The sequence below is a fragment of the Eretmochelys imbricata genome, chromosome 5 (genome assembly GCF_965152235.1).
Source record: "Eretmochelys imbricata isolate rEreImb1 chromosome 5, rEreImb1.hap1, whole genome shotgun sequence".
Classification (NCBI taxonomy): Eukaryota; Metazoa; Chordata; order Testudines; family Cheloniidae; genus Eretmochelys; species Eretmochelys imbricata.
This window is the reverse complement of record NC_135576.1, coordinates 75,937,483-75,956,791: the sequence shown is the minus strand read 5'-3', so window position 1 is coordinate 75,956,791 and position 19,309 is coordinate 75,937,483. Positions and strand designations below refer to the sequence as shown.

At 45.5% G+C, this 19,309-nt stretch overlaps 1 protein-coding gene across 2 annotated transcripts in view; it reads right to left on the bottom strand.

The window, feature by feature from the left end:
* The window catches only part of HSD17B4 (hydroxysteroid 17-beta dehydrogenase 4), a 120,330-nt gene that overhangs the window by 4,178 nt on the left and 96,843 nt on the right, over positions 1 to 19,309 (bottom strand). For both annotated transcript variants that reach the window (XM_077817366.1, XM_077817367.1), the window contains one exon: positions 15,065 to 15,203. In XM_077817366.1, the coding sequence (XP_077673492.1) occupies positions 15,065 to 15,203 (139 nt within the window). The remainder of the gene's footprint in view (positions 1 to 15,064; positions 15,204 to 19,309) is intronic.

Below are 19,309 nucleotides of genomic sequence, written 5' to 3'. Positions count from 1 at the left end.
CGCGCATGGGGGCTCGGAGGTCAGGGCCGTGAGTTCTGAGATCCACCTAGCTGATGTGATCGCCACCAGGAAAGCTACCTTCCACAAGACGCGCGACCAGGAGCACGCAGCTAGCAGCTCAAATGGGGGGCCCGTGAGGCAGGCCAGCACCAGGTTCAGGTCCCACTGGGGGACGAATATAGGGGAAGAGATGATCCAACCCCTTAAGGAATCGGCCAGTCATAGCATGGGAGAATACCGTGTGGCCCTGCACCGGCAGATGGAAGGCCAAGATGGCCGCCAGGTGCACCTTGACTGATGAGGGCGCCAGGCCCTGGGCTCTAAGGTGAAGGAGGTAGTCCAGAATAAGCTGGATTGGGTCGGCCATGGGGAAACTCCCCGCTTGTCTGCCCATCTGGAAAACCGAGACCACTTTGCCAAGTAGGCTCGGCATGTGGAGGGCTGCCTGCTTTCCAGGAGGACGTGCTGAACCCCTTCCGAGCATGTCCTTTCCTCCCTACCTAACCATTGAGCAGCCACACAGTGAGATGGAGTGCCGCTAGGTTGGGGTGAAGGAGGCGGCCCTGGTCCTGGATAGCAGGTCTGGGCGGGCAGGCAACGGCCATGGCAGGGTGACTGCCAGGACCGTGAGGGTCCCATACCAATGCTGCCTGGGCCATGCTGGGGCAATCAGGAGGACCCGGGCCTTGTCCGTCTTTGTCTTTATCTTTTCCAGTACCCTGCTGATCAGCGGGAACACGGGGAAGGCATAGAAAAACTGGCCTGACCAGGACAGAAGAAAGGCATTGGAGATAGCGCCCCGTCCCAGCCCATCCCACAGCAGAACCGAGAACTGCGACGGTTCTGCTGAGTCGCGAACAGGTCCACCTGGGGCATCACAGAATCTCAGGGTTGGAAGGGACCTCAGGAGGTCATCTAGTCCAACCCCCTGCTCAAAGCAGGACCAATCCCCAACTAAATCATCCCAGTCAGGGCTTTGTCAAGCCTGACCTTGAAAACTTCTAAGGAAGGAGATTCCACCACCTCCCTAGATAACGCATTCCAGTATTTCGCCACCCTCCTAGTGAAAAAGTTTTTCCTAACATCCAACCTAAACCTCCCCCACTGCAACTTGAGACCATTACTCCTCATTCTGTCATCTGCTACCACTGAGAACAGTCTAGATCCATCTTCTTTGGAACCTCCTTTCAGGTAGTTGAAAGCAGCTATCAAATCCCCCCTCATTCTTCACTTCCGCAGACTAAACAATCCCAGTTCCCTCAGCCTCTCCTCATAAGTCATGCGTTCCAGTCCCCTAATCATTGTTGTTGCCCTCCGCAGGACGTTTTCCAATTTTTCCACATCCTTCTTGTAGTGTGGGGCCCAAAACTGGACACAGTACTCCAGATGAGGCCTCACCAATGTCGAACAGAGGGGAACGATCATGTCTCTCGATCTGCTGGAAATGCCCCTTCTTATACATCCCAAAATGCCATTGGCCTTTTTGGCAACAACGGCACACTGTTGACTCATATCCAGCTTCTCATCCACTGTAACCCCTAGGTCCTTTTCTGCAGAACTGATGCCGAGCCATTTGGTCCCTAGTCTGTAGCGGTGCATGGGATTCTTCCGTCCTAAGTGGAGGACTCTGCACTTGTCCTTGTCCTCATCAGATTTCTTTTGGCCCAATACTATAATTTGTCTAGGTCCCTCTGTATCCTATCCCTACCCTCCAGCGTACCTACCTCTCCTCCCAGTTTAGTGTCATCTGCAAACTTACTGAGGGTGCAATCCACACCATCTTCCAGATCATTAATGAAGATAGGGGGAGGGATAGCTCAGTGGTTTGAGCATTGGCCTGCTAACCCCAGGGTTGTGAATTCAATCCTTGAGGGGGCCATTTAGGGATCTGGGGCAAAAATTGGGGATTGATCCTGCTTTGAGCAGGGGGTTGGACTAGATGATCTCCTGAGGTCCCTTCCAACCCTGATATTCTATGGTTCTATGATATTGAACAAAACCGGCCCCAGGACCGACCCTTCGGGCACTCCGCTTGATACCGGCTGCCAACTAGACATGGAACCATTGAGCACTACCCGTTGAGCCCGATAATCTAGCCAACTTTCTATCCACCTTATAGTCCATTCATCCAGTCCATACTACTTTAACTTGCTGGCAAGAATACTGTGGGAAAAGTACGTGCACCACCTGTGCGTGGAGAGACCACTCATGCTGAGAGGACAACTCCTTGCTCAAGCGATCTGCCCGCGCGTTCCAGGCACCCGGCAGATGGAAGGCCTGTAGGCAGATGTCGTGGGCTATACAAAAGTCCTACAGCCTGAGGGCTTCGCGGCAGAGGGCGGAGGATCTGGCCCCGCCCTGCCTGTTGATGTAGAACATGGAGGCCGTGTTGTCTGTGAGGACCCTGACCACCCAGCCCTCCAGGTGAGAGCGGAAGGCCATGCATGCCAGCCGTACCACCCTGAGCTCCTTGACATTTATGTGTAGGGTCAAATCCTGAGCTGACCACAGACCTTGGGTCTGAACACTCCCCACATGGGCCCTCATCCCAGGTCCGACGCGACGGACACCAGTTCCACCAATGGGGCCCTGCCCCTCAACGGGACCTCCTGGAGCATATTTTTCAGGGAGGACCACTACTTTAGGGAGGCGAGCACTGGCGCGGGCACAGAGAGGACTTTGTCCAGCCTGTCCCTGGCCTGGGAGAACTCCAAAGTCAACCAGAGCTGGAGGGGCCTCATCCTGAGTCTGGCGTGACAGACCACATACGTGCATGCCATGTGACCCAAGAGCTGGAGGCACGCTCTGGCTCTTGTCACCGGAAACCTTGTGACTGCGTTGATAAGCCCTTTCAGGATCTTGGACCTGTCCGGTGGGAGGGAGGCTCTGACCGACAAGGTGTCCAGGACCATCCCGATAAACTCTATGTGTTGTACCAGGACTAACGCAGACTTGGTGTTGTTTACCAATGGGCCCAGAGTGGTGCATGTGGACAGGAGTGCCACGTGATCCCGCACTTGTGACTGGGAGCTGCCCTTGACCAACCAGTCGTGCAGACAGGGGAAGATCTGGACCCCCTGGCGTCTGAGGTAGGCCGCCACCACCGACATACATTTAATGAATACCCTGGGGGCAGTGGACAGGCCAAATGGGAGGACCATAAACTGGTAGTGTTCCTGCCGCCCCGTGAAATGGAGGAAGCGTCTGTGCCCCTCGAATATATGAATATGGAAGTACGCGTCCTGCAGATCAAGTCCCAAGTCCTAGCGTACCAGTCCGAATCCAGGGAGGGGACGATGGAGGCTAGGGAGACCATACAGAACTTGAGCGTCACCATGTATTGGTTCAGCCTCGCAGGTACAAGATGGGCCTGAGCTCCCCTTTGGGCTTCGGGATAAGGAAACAGCGGAAGTAGTACCCCTTGCCTTTGAACTCCCTCAGTACCACTTCCACCACCCCAAGGCCCAGGAGCCCCCCCACCTCCTGCTTGAGCAGAGCCTCGTGCAAGGGGCCCCCTAGGAAGGACAGGGGCGGGGGGTGGTTGGGTGGGGTGGAGTAAACTGGAGGGCGTAGCCCCGGGAGATGGTATTGAGGACCCATCGGTCCAAGGTCAGCCACGACCACTCTGGGAGGAAAGCACACAACCGATTGGAGGGGAAGCTTCATTGAGGGTAGATCCCTGATGAGACCTGGCAGGGTGCCCCCAGGCGTCCCATCAAAACCACCTCTTCCCCGCCTGCTTGCCCTTGGAGGACCCAGGCTGAGGGGCAGGCTGAGACTGCCTCTGCAGGCGCCTCTTACAGTCCCATGACTTCTTATAAGAAGACTAGTATTTCAAATGGGTGGCCGGAGCGGAAGTCTGGAGGGTCGTGGGGGAGTCTTTCAGGCCATGCAGCCTTGTATCCGTTTGTTCCGCAAACAGAGCTTTGTCATCAAACAGAAGGTCCTGCAGGGAGGTCTCCGCCTCGCTGGACAGCCCAGAGAGCAGGAGCCATGACGCCTGTCTCATGGATACCGCGGAGGCCATGGACCACACAACCGTATCCGCTGCATCCGAAGCTGCCTGCAGGGTTGCCCTGGCAGCTTCTGTGCCCTCCTCCACCAGCGCTTCAAACTCCTTCCTGTCGCACTCCTATTGAACTTGGGCAGGGAGCCCCACAGATTGAACTCATACCGGCCCAGGAGAGCCTGGTGGTTCACCACCCATAACTGGAAGCTCGAGGACAAATACATTTTCCTTCCAAATGAGTCCAAAAGACTCCTTGAATCTTTATTTTTTGGGGTAGGGGCTGGCTGGCCCTGCCGTTCCCTGTGGTTGATCAACTCGACCACAAGGGAGTTAGGAGCAGGATGGGTGTATAAGTATTCATGCCCGTTGGCGGGTACAAAATACTTGCATTCCACTCTCTTAGAGATGGGGACCAATGAGGCCGGGGTTTGCCTCAGAGCATTTGAAATTTTTGCCACCCCTTCGTGGAGAGGCAAGGCCACCCTGCCTGGTACCAAGGAGGACAGCACATTAAACAGGGAGTCCGAGGGCTCCTCCATCTCCTCTGCTGGGAGGTGGAGGCTCAATGCCACCCTTTTTAAGAGTTCTTGGTGGGCCCTAAAGTCCTCCTGCGGGATGGAGGGGCCATAATCGCCTCATCCAGGAAGGGTGAGGAGGCCGGCATGGTACTTTGTGTGTCCACCTACACCCGAGGGTCCACTACCTGGTCAGTCTCCGGGCACGGTGCCAAGGATGTACATCCCATCAACTCCTTCCTCGGGGGTCTGAAGAGGGGGCGGCATCAGGGGCCACGGTGCCCACTGGTACCATTGGGCTGGCCACGGGGCCCGGTGCTACTGCACCTGCTGTGGCACCGGGGAAGATGTCTGCTTGGTCTGGCTGGCCTGGCCCATTGATGGATGACTACAAAGGAAGGCCGGGCTGACATACGACCACTGCTGTCCCTGGTCTGGGAGGAGCGGTGGCGCCGGGAACGGTGCTGACCACAGGACCGCAATCCCGACGTGGAGAACCAGTACCATCAGTAACAGCTGCTCTGCAATCAGCTCTGACAGGTGGACCCACGACAGCGAGATGGTGGCGATCGAGGCCTGGGGCTGCGGAGGCAGTGCTGAGGCGGGGTCCTGGAGCGGGACGACGAACGGGAACGACGTTGACACCCGTGCCGTGACAGGCTGCGATAGCCCCTCCTAAAATACTATTGCCATTAGAATACAAGTGTAAGAAACATTAACATTGTTTTGTAGAAGCTTCCCTCGCATCTCTTTGGATCTTGGCCAAAAACACTGCAAAGTCCTTTTTGATCCACAACCTCTGCTGAAAAATTATAAGCACCATAAGGAAGCCAACTACTGACCGCATAGGCTGTGAAGGTGGAACATACAAAATTTCAGTGAGTCAGGAAATGTGGATTTCACAGGAGTTACAAGCTCCTCAGGTTATGCTGACAAAGCTTACTTTCATGCATTCTTAAATATGGATCTGCTCATGCTCCAGAGAAGTGAAGGAAATTATGAATGCTGCCAAAATAGCAAAACTAATGGAGTTTGTAAGACACAGGGCTTTTTTCTCTCGTCACAAACTTGGGAAAATTAAATAGATACAAAAAAAGATATGATAACTAAAAATCCTTAACTTTCTAATGTTTTTCTTTACCTTCTCAATTAATTATGAAGGGTCAGTTTATTTGTCAATAGATTTTTTCTGAACAGATCGAATGTCTTCTGCTGAGACTGGGAGTTACTTAACTGATTAGGTACATCAACTTCTCTCTTTTTTGTCAATTCTATGTTGAATAACTCATGTTTGTGTGTGTGTTTTAGTATAATCTTATTTTTAAAGGAAAGAAATAAACTGAACTTCCATGGCCTGAATTTAAGATAATCTATTTCACACAGCTTTGGAATTTATAGTCTACATGCTGAATTAAAATGAATGAAGTAGTAAAGGTTATTGCTGGTTAAATAGACTGGTGCTACTAACACTGGAGTTGCCATTGAGAATTCTTGCTGCAGTGAGAAATACTAGAGTCCACATACCCCATCCACTTAATGAGTGATGCCCAAACAGAAACCTTGTCCTGATGTGTAGTGATAAAACGCACAAGTCATTTAAATACAGCAATACAAAAAAAAAATGGGTGCTTGAAAGTTTAAGGAAGAATAAAATTATTGGTTGTGTCATAACAGAATTTCAAATGGTTCCTCCCAAAGCCACTGATTTCTTTCATTTTTCCCCTGACACTAGGCTCAAGGACATTAGCTGGAGATGCTGGAGCCACAGTCATCACCCAAGACAGCAATAAGCTGCAGGGTCCAGATTGTTTCCTGCACTGTCAACTGCTGCAGATTGCACAACAGCACAAAGCTATGCAAAAGTGACAAGATTAAACGACAGGCAGCACAGCTGAGTAACAAATTTAATAACGGAAGGAAGCCCAGCAGGTAGGCCAGGAGAACAGTAAACACTGTCAGTAAAGGCCCGGGAGACTTAATTTGATTGTGGGCTTTGGCAACAGAAGCCTGAAGAAAAGCTAAAGAAACAATCAGGACTCCAACGTTGTTGGTGTAAACTAAAGGCTTGTGACAAAGATGAGAATATTTCTGTTGTCTCCGTGAAAATATGTCAACAATTTTAAACGTAATTGAGACAAAGTATTCAATATTAATTCGTAAGAACCAACTTCTAATTCAAGTTATTTCCCTGACAATTTCCTATCTCCTCATTCCATAGCCAAGTTACTGTAGCCACCTTTTTAAAAGGCAATTTTAGGATGATACCAAAGGGGAGGCAAGGGGGATTCTTACCAAGTTAAATTAAATTAGCAGATTATAATGGCAAAAGCTTAACATTAGTTAAATACAGCAGGTCATCATTAAATATTTATTGTGAAAAATACTGGGTCAAATTCAGACCTAAGGTAGCGTGCAAATGCATTGACTTCAATGGTCTGAACTGACTTCAATGGTCTGAATTTGCTCAACAGTATTGATACACAACAATTAAATCAAGTTACGCCAGGGACATTGGGATAAAAGTTGAACATTATGCTCTTTATTACATACAAAAAAACCTCTGGTACAGGAACATTAGGTTGCAGGAAATGGTAAAATTAAGATTACCTATGCAACTATAATTTGGCCTCTTTGTTCATATGTATTATAACAGTCTTGCCTGTCATCATATAAGGAATGCCACAAACAGGAATAGAACCAAGTTTTCCTGGTTCCCAGTCCAGTTCTTAATCACGAGAACATTCTCTCTCCTTTTTTAAAAAAAGGAAAGGATACAGCAACTCTCTGCCTGCTTCACTGTCCACTTTGTGAAATGAATTCGGCAAGGAACCTGTAGAACAACTGGCATATGATGATGTATTTGCAGACTATGTCATAATGAATATGAACAAGCAGGCAGAAGGTGGCATGGGCTATCTAACTTTTGAGCGCTTGACTTTGCTACCTTGAGCCTCTTAATTTTTAAGAAATGTTGTATACCATAAAAAAAAAAAAAAAACTCAACAAAGAAATCCCATCAGGCATACCCATACTGCCTGGGTCATCAATTTTAAATATTATATTATGAACAAAAAGGATCCTGACAGTGGTGTTGATCCATTACTAGATAGAAATGGTACAATGATTAATAATAACGCAAAAAAGGCAGAAGCGTTAGATAAATATTTCTGGTCTGTATTTTGGGGAAAAACAGATGCTGTAGTCTCATCATACGGTGACAACACACTTTTCCATTCCACTAATATCTCTGGAGGGTGTTAAACAGAAGCTACTAAAACTAGACATTTGTAAGTCAGCAGGATGCATGCAAGATGCCACACAACTTTTTGGTTAAACCAGAACACTATAAAATTAATATGGCACACATTAAATTGATTAAAAACTGCCTAGCTGATAGATCTTGTTCAGCCCTCTTAGTTACTCCCTCCTCCAGGAAATAGGGGTAAAATAAAATCTGTGAAGAATACAGAATTATTAATACCAGTAATGGAGGATGTGGGATTAGAATTCATGCTCTCCTGGTTCCCAGGCCAACATTTCTTTTCCTAGGCCAAAAGGATAGTAGCAGCTGCTGCTCCTGCAGTGCCTGTTGCTCTCTGGAGTTCACAACCTGTAGATCTTGGGAGCACGCTCAGCACAGATTAAAATTTCAGAGATTTTAGAAACAAACCCCTAACAAGCTCTACTAAGAATGTGTAAATAGCAATTTTTAGAGATGTACTACTCAGTCAAAATTGAGTGGATTTTGATGGGGATAGCAAAAGGCACAACTTGACTTCAGAATTAGTTCCTTGCCAAATGTTAAGTTCCTGCTGCAATCCATGGAAGCACTAGTGCTCTTCAAAGAAGTGGTTAGAAAATGTTAACATTAGCAAAATTACTGATTTTCTTTATCCTTCGCAGAAACAGCTGAACTGTTTGCACTGAAACTATTAAAAAAGTCAATGTGAGGCACAGACCACGCATGGAAAATTTCAGCTCAAATGGTTGAGGGGATTTATAATGGAGAATTGTCAGCAAACTTTATTTTGTGTGTTTACCCCAGTTCTGCCTACAATGAGTCCTGGTATTTGTGGGGTAAAAAAATACTGAAAAAATGGGAGTCTCTCACACAGAGTCCAGGGTGTTTTAATATCACTGCTTCTGTGGCCTGATCCAAACCCCACTGAAGTTAGAGAGACTCTTTCCATTGACTTTGGTGGGCTCTGAATCAAGCCCCTAGTCCTGGTCAGCACCAGGAAGTAAGTGAAAATTAAAAACAGAAGCAAAACCTGCTAAAACATTTTCAAACCCCAAAGAAATGGCCTGATTCTCTCTGGTAGCTGGGATCACCTGGTGCAGAAGAGGTGGAGGTTATCATTAAAGGACCAGTTATGTTCCCTTGTTAGTAAGGGATATCTCCACAAGACCACAAAGCATGGTGGTTCAGAAATTAAGAAGGGATTATAATAAATTGGTGACTTTGAATAAACTTTTAAATCATCTTCTGAGTAAGACGGCAAAGGCCACTTAATTTTTCAGATAGGGTAATAAGAGTGAAAAATCACTAACTGTGACTGTTAACATTCTGTCACTCAGCCTTACTAATTTAGCCTCAGTTTCTTATGCTCCTAGTGTCCTTTGTAGTAAGACCATACTTTATGGATGCCACATACTCAATGCAGCCAAGACCCCTATTCTTCTTAGCATATGCGCAATGTGCCTCAGGTGGCATGTGACCAGGATTCATCACTGAAGGTCCGCTGGTTGGATCATTAGCTTCCCCAACCCAGGCCAGGGACTGACAGGGAGTACGAGGTGAATGCTGCCCAAGAGCCCGAACACACAGCATGATACAGAGGCTTCCACGTGAAGTGTTTTGCTGTTTGACACTGGTATTTTTAATAGGTATCATTAAAGGATACAAGCGTTAATACAGTAAAGCAGTGCTTTTAAATCTCACGTTGCTTTTTGGAACACAGCCATAATTTGATAAATTGAATTCATATAAGGGTGCAAAAGTAGGAAATTGTTGGAGATTGGAGGAGTGATCAAGAGTGACAAATACAAAATCATTAAAACGTAGCACTGGAAGGGACCTCAATAGGTCATCTAGTCTGATCCCCTGCACTGAAGCAGAACTAAGTATTATCTAGACAATCCCTGACAGGTGTTTGTCTAACCTGTTCTTAAACACCTCCAGTGACGGAGATTCCACACCTTCCCTAGGCAATTTGTTCCAGTACTTAATTACCCTTACAGTTAAGACATTTTTCCTAATGTCTAACCTAAATCTCCCTTGCTGAATTTAAGCCCACTACTTCTTGTCCTATCCTCAGTGGATAAGGAGAACAATTTATCACCTTCCTTTTTATAGGAACCTTTTACATACTTGAAGACTTATTTCCCCTCTCAGTCTTCTCTTCTCCAGACTAAACATACACAGTTTTTCCAATCTTTCATCATAGGTCATTTCATCGTTTTTGTTGCTCTCCTCTGAACTTCCTCCAATTTGTCCACATCTTCCCTGAAGTGTGGTGCCCAGAACTTTTACCTGAGGACTTATCAGTGCTGAGTAGATTGATTCATATTTAGTTTGTGATTCAGTATAACTCCAAAATCCTTTTCTGAAATTCTCCTTCCTAGGCAATCACTTCCCATTTTGTATTTGTGCATTTGATTATTCCTTTCTAAGTGTAGTATATGGCATTTGTCCTTATTGAATTTCATTCTGTTTATTTCAGATCATTTCTCCAATTTGATTCTTTGTAGGCAGGAAGTCCTCAAGGTTGAACCTTGTAAAATCTGCCTTCCTCCTATTTTCATTTAAAGAAAGATTTTTGGCTTCTGGAGAACTTAATGTAATCTATTTAGGTACAGTAGAACCCCATTTATCCGAGCCTCCGTTTATCTGGCTCTCCGTATTAACCGAATCAAGGTTGACAACCTAAGCCCCACTGACAGGGCTGAAGCTCTTTGCCCATTCTCCGGATTATCTGAATATTTGATTATCTGATCTTGCCCTGGTCCCAATTAGATTGGATAAATGGTGTTCCACTGTATTTTTAATGCATTTATTACCACTGTTATCTCAGTGCAGCTTATTCATCTCCTCCAAGGACAGCTCGCTATGCCAGAAAGGTAAAAAACAGCTGTCAAGCCACACTGGTTCAATATTCAGCATGATGTCCTGCCCACTAGCAGAAGCCTTGTTAGTCAGAATCTCAAATGCAAAGAACTGGGAAGAGGGGAAGGGAAATTACAAAAGTAACTACACCTTTCTCCCTGCAAATCAGAGAGACGGAATAGTTTCTTAAATAATTTAGAGAAAGAGCTGATTTATGGAGGGCTCTTAAAGCCTCCCAGAATTACTGTTAGATAAAAATGGTGATATGTGATCAAAATGAAGCCCAATGACCAAATATAACCCAAAAAACTCCACCAGCCTCCCTCAACTTGAGATGGTATAGCACACACAGACTACAGAATGTGAAGAAATAAGAAGCGATGGAACGGATAAGACAGAGTCCATCTGGGCAAAGATCACATTGGGGAAGAAAACTACTAGAGCCCCCCCTGTGATAGTGCTTGGGGTGTGCTATAGACCGCCAGGATCTAATTTGGGTATGGATAGAGCCCTCTTTAATGTTTTTAATGAAGTAAATACTAATGGAAACTGCGTGATCATGGGAGACTAACTTCCCAGATATAGACTGGAGGACAAGTGCTAGTAATAATAATAAGGCTCAGATTTTCCTAGATGCGATAGCTGATGGATTCCTTCATCAAGTAGTTGCTGAACCGACTAGAGGGGATGCCATTTTAGATTTGGTTTTGGTGAGTAGTGAGGACCTCATAGAAGAAATTGTTGTAGGGGACAACCTTGGTTCAAGTGATCATGAGCTAATTCAGTTCAAACTGAACGGAAGGATAAACAAAAATAAATCTGCGACAAGGGTTTTTGATTTCAAAAGGGCTGACTCTCAAAAATTAAGGAAATTAGTCAGGGAAGTGGATTGGGCTGAAGAATGTATGGATCTAAAGGCGGAGGAGGCCTGGGATTACTTCAAATCAAAGCTGCAGAAGCTATCAGAAGCTTGTATCCCAAGAAAGGGGAAAAGATTCATAGGCAGGAGTTGTAGACCAAGCTGGATGAGCAAGCATCTCAGAGAAGTGATTAAGAAAAAACAGAAAGCATACAGGGAGTGGAAGATGGGAGGGATCAGCAAGGAAAGCTACCTGATTGAGGTCAGAACATGTAGGAATAAAGTGAGAAAGGCTAAAAGTCAAGTAGAGTTGGACCCTGCAAAGGGAATTAAAACCAATAGTAAAAGGTTCTATTGCCATATAAATAAGAAGAAAACAAAGAAAGAAGAAGTGGGACCGCTAAACACTGAGGATAGAGTGGAGGTTAAGGATAATTTAGGCATGGCCCAATATCTAAACAAACACTTTGCCTCAGTCTTTAATAAGGCTAAAGAGGATCTTAAGGGATAATGGTAGCATGACAAATGGGAATGAGGATATGGAGGTTGATATTACCATATCTGAGGTAGAAGTGAAACTCAAACAGCTTAATGGGACTAAATCGGGAGGCCCAGATAATCTTCATCCAAGAATATTAAAGGAATTGGCACATGAAATTTCAAGCCCATTAGCAGGAATTTGTATTGAATCTGTAAACTCGGGGGTTGTACCGTATGACTGGAGAATTGCTAATATAGTTCCTATTTTTAAGAAAGGAAAAAAAAGTGATTCGGGTAACTATAGGCCTGTTAGTTTGACATCTGTAGTATGCAAGCTCTTGGAAAAAATTTGAAGGAGAAAGCAGGTAAGGACATTGAGGTCAATGGTAAATGGGACAAAATACAATGTGGTTTTACAAAAGGTAGATCGTGCCAAAACAACCTTATCTCCTTCTTTGAGAAAGTAACAGATTTTTTAGACAAAGGAAACGCAGTGGATCTAATTTACCTCAATTTCAGTAAGGCGTTTGATACGGTGCCACATGGGGAATTATTAGTTAAACTGGAAAAGATGGGGATCAATATGAAAATTGAAAGGTGGATAAGGAATTGGTTAAAGGGGAGACTACAGCAGGTCATACTGAAAGGTGAACTGTCAGGCTGGAGGGAGGTTACCAGTGGAGTTCCTCAGGGATCGGTTTTGGGACCAATCTTATTTAATCTTTTTTTACAGACCTCGGCACAAAAAGTGGGAGTGTACTAATAAAGTTTGTGGATGATACAAAGCTGGGAGGTATTGCCAATTTAGAGAAGGACCGGGATATCATACAGGAGGATCTGGATGACCTTGTAAACTGGAGTAATAGGATGAAATTTAATAGTGAGAAGTGCAAGGTCACGCATTTAGGGATTAATAACAAGAATTTTAGTTATAAACTGGAGACACATCAATTAGAAGTAACGGAGGAGGAGAAGGACCTTGGAGTATTGGTTGACCACAGGATGACTATGAGCCGCCAATGTGATACGGCCGTGAAAAAAGCTAATGCAGTCTTGGGATGTGTCAGGCGAGGTATTTCCGGTAGAGATAAGGAGGTGTTAGTACCGTTATACAAGGCACTGGTGAGACCTCATCTGGAATACTGTGTGCAGTTCTGGTCTCCCATGTTTAAGAAGGATGAATTCAAACTGGAACAGGTACAGAGAAGGGCTACTAGGATGATTCGAGGAATGGAAAATCTGTCTTATGAAAGGAGACTTAAGGAGCTTGGCTTGTTTAGCCTAACCAAAAGAAGGCTGAGGGGAGATATGATTGCTCTCTATAAATATATCAGAGGGATAAATACCAGAGAGTGAGAGGAATTAATTAAGCTCAGTACCAATGTGGACACAAGAACAAATGGATATAAACTGGCCATCAGGAAGTTTAGACTTGAAATTAGAAGAAGGTTTCTAACCATCAGAGTAGTGAAGTTCTGGAACAGCCTTCCAAGGGAAGCAGTGGGGGCAAAAGACCTATCTGGCTTCAAGATTAAACTCGATAAATTTATGGAGGAGAAGGTATAGTGGGATAACATGACTTTGGAAATTAAATGATCTTTAACTATTCATGGTAAATAGGCCCAATGGCCTGTGATGGAATGTTAGATGGGGTGGGATCTGAGTTACTACAGAGAATTCTTTCCTGAGTATCTGGCTGGGGAATCTTGCCCACATGCTCAGGGTTCAGCTGATCACCATATTTGGGGTCGGGAAGGAATTTTCCTCCAGGGCAGATTGGAAGAGGCCCTGGAGGTTTTTCGCCTTCCTCAGTACCATGGGGCAAGGTCACTTGCTGGAGGATTCTCTGCACCTTGAAGTCTTTAAACCATGATTTGAGGACTTCAATAGCTCAGACATAGGTGAGAGGTTTATTGCAGGAGTGGGTGGGTGAGATTCAGTGGCCTGCATTGTGCAGGAGGTTAGACTAGGTGATCATAATGGTCCCTTCTGACCTTAATATCTATGAATCTATGAATACAGTTCCCACTGTGCAAGCTTTCATTTTGCTCCAAGTGCCCAGGCGAATTAAGATGAAGCATTACAAACTGAGGATTGTAGGCTCTGAGAGTTGCACATCCACATAAAAAAGTGTGGGAAATTTATCTACTTAATTAAATCTACTTAATTTTATGCATATTATGTATGACTGTGGGGCTTCTGGTAAACTGCCAGTGTGGCCTTGGGACAAAATTTTGTATCCCTCTAACCAACCATTCTAGACAAGGAGGCAAAATAAACTGTAATTCCACAGATTCCTGACATTCATTCATCTGAGTAAGAAAAAGATTTTACGTTTTACAGAAATATGTATCCTTAAAAACAGAACATCAGAGAAAGAGAAAAACAAAAACAACAACCAAGGAAAAGTGAGAAATTTATTTTAAAACCCTGTAGAAACATAGATTTTCCTTATCTAACTATCCAAATTAACATTTCAGAGTAACAGCCGTGTTAAGTCTGTATCCGCAAAAAGAACAGGAGTACTTGTGGCACCTTAGAGACTAACAAATTTATTAGAGCAAATTTGTTAGTCTCTAAGATGCCAAAAGTACTCCTGTTCTTTTTATCCAAATTAAAGATCTTAAAGCACAAAGTTGTTGCAATTAAATGCTTTGGCTTCCATAAAGCAATCTAGACATTTTCTTGAGGAGAGGTAAAAATGCGTAAAACTTTAGCAAACTTTAATCCCACAGACTCTGAATCGGAAAGACTTGGTTAAAACGGTACATTGTTCCAAAGAAAATACATGAGTGGAAACATCTTAAGAACAAATGTTTATAGGACAACTTGTCTCTACATACACCCAAATGGGCAAGGTATATAGCTAAGTTTTTAGAAGGGTTATTAACTACTATTATGGAACATTATCCCACCCATTTGCAAAAACTGTCACTTGTGCAATACACATTTGCATTTTCAAGCCCTAATGAGTGCTCCCATCTATTACTTCTGCTTACCTTTAAAATAGCAGGTCTTAACTGGCGGGAGTATAACTCACCTCACTTCATTAAAAAAATGCATCAGGGCATTATATAAACAAGCCTATGACTTACTCCATTGTGCTGCTGTCTCTCCACCTTTAGTGATGTCCCACTGGAATATGGCATTTACTTTCTTTACCAGCTGATTTCCAACCTCTTTGATGCGGCGACCAATTTCTTCAAACACAAGATCACTCTGCAGCCCTGACGCCTATAAAATGGAAAGGTACATTAAAAGGTAATAAAAGTATAACTACCGTTCAAACACAGCATCCAGAGAAGTCTATTCTGCAAAGTGATTACAATACAGTAACTCCTCATTTGACATCCTCCCGGTTAACGTCGTTTCACCCTTAGGTCGCTGACCTATTAGAGAACATACTCCTTTAAAGTCCCACAATGTTCCCTTATAACTAGAACCCTGCGCTGACACACAAATGTGTATTGGCATCCCATGCGCTATCCGCAAAAAATTATCTGCAGATATCCGCAGATTTCCAGGGCTCTACACTGAGGGCCAGGCTGAGTCTCCGATGCACCTCCCTGCTGGAGACCAGCCAGAGAGACCCACATGGGCAGCCCACATGCAGTCGTGGACCTGCCACCTGCCCTTGGCCAGGCAGGGAGCCTGGGGGGCGGGGACAAAATCAGGGGCTGTTCTCAGCCACCCCACCACCTCCCGCAGGCAAGCTCTTACCATGGCCAGGCTGTGGCTCTGAACCGCCCACCTCCCCGGCCAGAGCCAGGATGGGGAGAGCCACGTTGGTAGGTGTAGGAAGCCGGCAGACCCTCCACCTACCCTGGGCTGGGGACGTGAGCCGGCCCCATCCCAGCCCCCCCGCCCAAGACAGGTGGAGAGACCCAGGCTCCCCGCAGCTAACAGCGCGGCTCTCCCAGACCCAGCTCTGGTGGGGGAGGAGGGGTGGCAGGGCAGCTCAGAGCTGCAGCCTGGCCACTATAACAGCCGGGCGGGCAGCTGTGGGGAGTTGTGCAGACACTCCACCTGCCCTGGGCGTGGGGCCCAAACAGCCCCCGCCCAGCGTCCCTGCCCCCCTGGCCTTGCACTGCAGTTCCTCACAGCTGCCTACCCAAGTCTTACCATCAGAGCCCTGCGTGGATACAAAATTTGTATCTGCATCAGCACTGCTATCCACAGAAATGGTTCACAGATATCCGCGAATATAAAGCGGATACCCGTGGATTAATTTATAATTTTGTTTGGTGCAGGGGCTTGCCTGCCCCCCAGCTTGAATGTTGGGCGGATAGAGCAGGACAAGTCCTTGCGCCCCAACCCCGCTCCTCAGCATGAGCCAGGGCGGAACAGGGCAAGCCCCCACACCTCCACCTCGTTCCCCAGGAGGAGTGCTGGGTGGGCCGAACAGGGCAAGCCCCTGCGCCTCCACCCTGCTCCCTAGCTGGAATGCCCAGTGGGTGAAGCGGAGCAAGCCCCCCTGCCCCCACACAGCAGGAGAAGCGGGGCAAGCCCCTGTGCCCTGACCCCACTACACCCCTGCCTCAACCAAGCTTCACAATCCTCATTGGTATTAAAGTAATTGTTTAGAATTATGTAAAACTTTTACTATACATGTATATAATGTCTTTTGTCTGGTGAAAAAAACTACCCTGGAACCTACCCCCCTAATTTACATTCATTCTTATGGGGAAATTGGATTCGCTTAACATCGTTTCGCTTAAAGTTCCATTTTTCAAGAACATAACTAGGATGTTAAGTGAGGAGTTACTGTATAATAGAGATATGTCTCCTTCCACACACAATAATCACATCCAGCACGTCTACTTTAGACGGTAAATTCTACCTGAAAAAAACATTTTTTTTGTGGAATTGTTCCTGAGAATGATTTCACAAATTACCTCTATAGTTCTTGTGATTTATCTTTGTAATTTAAATAATCCTGAAGTGAAAGCATATATTTAAGCCTTATAAATTACCTTTCAATTTACCTGAAGTGTAATCATGGCTTCTGCCCCACAATACATTGTACACTAGTTATAGAATAAGGCATCATCTAAAAAATGGGTTGCCTTTATTTTCAACATATTAACTTTCAAAAAATAGACTGATTTATAAGGTTTCAGTGTATTCATTTCGCCGTGGACAGTCAAAGATATAGCATATATTCAGTATTTTTGGTGTCAAACTGTTTGACTAATGGTAAATTTAAACTATTATGTAACTACTGCAAATCCTACCTTGACGCCACAACGTGGCTGTTCGACAGCGATGGTAGCAGAGTATATTCTCCGGCAGGTCTAATCATGCTATCAAGGTGTCGGGACTGTCAGCCCAGCGAGGGGGTTGTTTCCTCTGTGGAGAGGTGTATAATCCCTCTTCCTGAGGCTGTAAACTAGCTAAATTGAGGAGGTAAATGCCTCGCTGACAGCCCAGCCAGCCCGTGGCCGAAAACAATGGCTAGAACAACATGGAAAACCAAGTCTCCGTTCTCTGCATGTTCCTCAATCCCCACTTCAGAGGCAGTGAGGCATTCGAATGACAAGAGGCTGCAAAAAATCTCAGGTGCCAGGTCGCCAAAAGGAAACCGGACAACTCTCTCAGTGTGCACTTACAACTGCAGAACACTGATGAGGGAGGAATCGATAAACCATCTCATGGAGGAAAAGGCAAAAACAGCCTGCGATGTGCTGGGTCTTTGCGAAACATGACAAAAGAAGGAGATGGAGGTCAGCTGGAGGGATGGAAGCATGGTCATTCTAGGAAATGGAGAAGGCATGAGGACAGCTAGAGAAGTCGGATTCATCATAAACAAGGAACGGTCTTTGAAAATTGTCTCATGCCATTTGAAGTCATCGCGTATTGGGGTGCTTTACCTCCGACTGAACCAAAATAGTACCCTCAAAATCATCGAGATCTATACTCCTCCAAGTGCATGCGAAGATGATGATGTAGAAGAATTTTATCAGGAACTGGGGGAAACCCTCGCTCAGAGTTCCACATTATACGATTGTGATGGGAGATTTCAACGCCAAGGTTGGAAGATGGAGAGAGGGTGTAAAGTTCATAGGAAGGTATCAGAGAATGACTAGCTATATTGGCAGAAATGAGGAAAATGTTCATTGGTAACACCTGGTTCCGAAAGAAGGCCAACAGAAGATGGACCTGGATTGCACCAAACACGAAGACAAAAAATGAAATTGATTACTTTCTGATTGATAGACGATACGTTGTGCAGGATATTTCAGTAGTGCCATCATTCAATATCGGTAGCGACCATCACCTACTGACAGCCTGACTCACATTCACTGTGTGAATGTGGAGAAAAAGGCGCTGTGTTTGGCGAACAGAAGGCACGAAATGGTAGCTTTCAATGAGGCAATCCCGAAGGAAAACATTTCTAGGAAAGACTGGAGCCTCCTGGACAACTGCGACGACGATTATGAGAACTTTAGTAAGAGACTGAAATGGTGTGTGAAATCAGCTGAGCATGAAAGACCAAGAAGAGCTTGCGGAAGAATCTCGGAGAGGACAAAGACTTTATGGAGAAGAGGAGGACAATGAAAAGAAATGGCAGCAACAGGCTTGAGTTCTCCCTTCTCTGCAAGCTCATACGAATGAAGTTGAAGGAAGACTTCGAGAAATTTCGAACCGAAAAGCTCCTAAAGGCTGCTGAACATCCTAAAAGTCTCAAAAAATGCAAACGGGAACTGGCATTGTACAGGTCATCATTATCTGCTGCTACCTGGAAATCCAAAAGATCCCGTCCAGTTGGAAGGGGTCCAATACCATCTTGCTGCATAAGAAAGGCGATAGAGAAAATCTAAAGAACTATCGCCCAATCTGCCTGCTTTCACATATCTCTAAGTTGTTCACTAAAATAATAACAAATCAACTGTCATGAAACCTGGATGAACAGCAACATAGAGAGCAGGCTGGCTTTTGAAGGAATTACAGCATGACAGACCACATCTTCACTCTAAACCAACTACTAGAGCGTTCAAGGGAATACAAGTTCCTTTTGTGCATTGCCTTCATGGACTACAAGAAGGTGTTCAACAGCGTAGAGACTAACGCCATTCTTGAAGCTCTTTCAGAACAGGGCATCAGCATGAAATATATCACATTACTAAAGGAAGCGAACTCTGGCTGCAGCACGGACATATCACTGTTCGATACTCCCCTCCGAATCCCCATCAAGAAAGGAGTGAAACAAGAAGATACAGTTTCACCAAAATTATTCACAGCCTGTCTTGAACTGGTTTTTCGATGAGCAGACTTGAAAGGCAGGATTAATATCAACGGCGAGCGGCTAAACCATCTCAGGTTCGTAGATTATATCATAC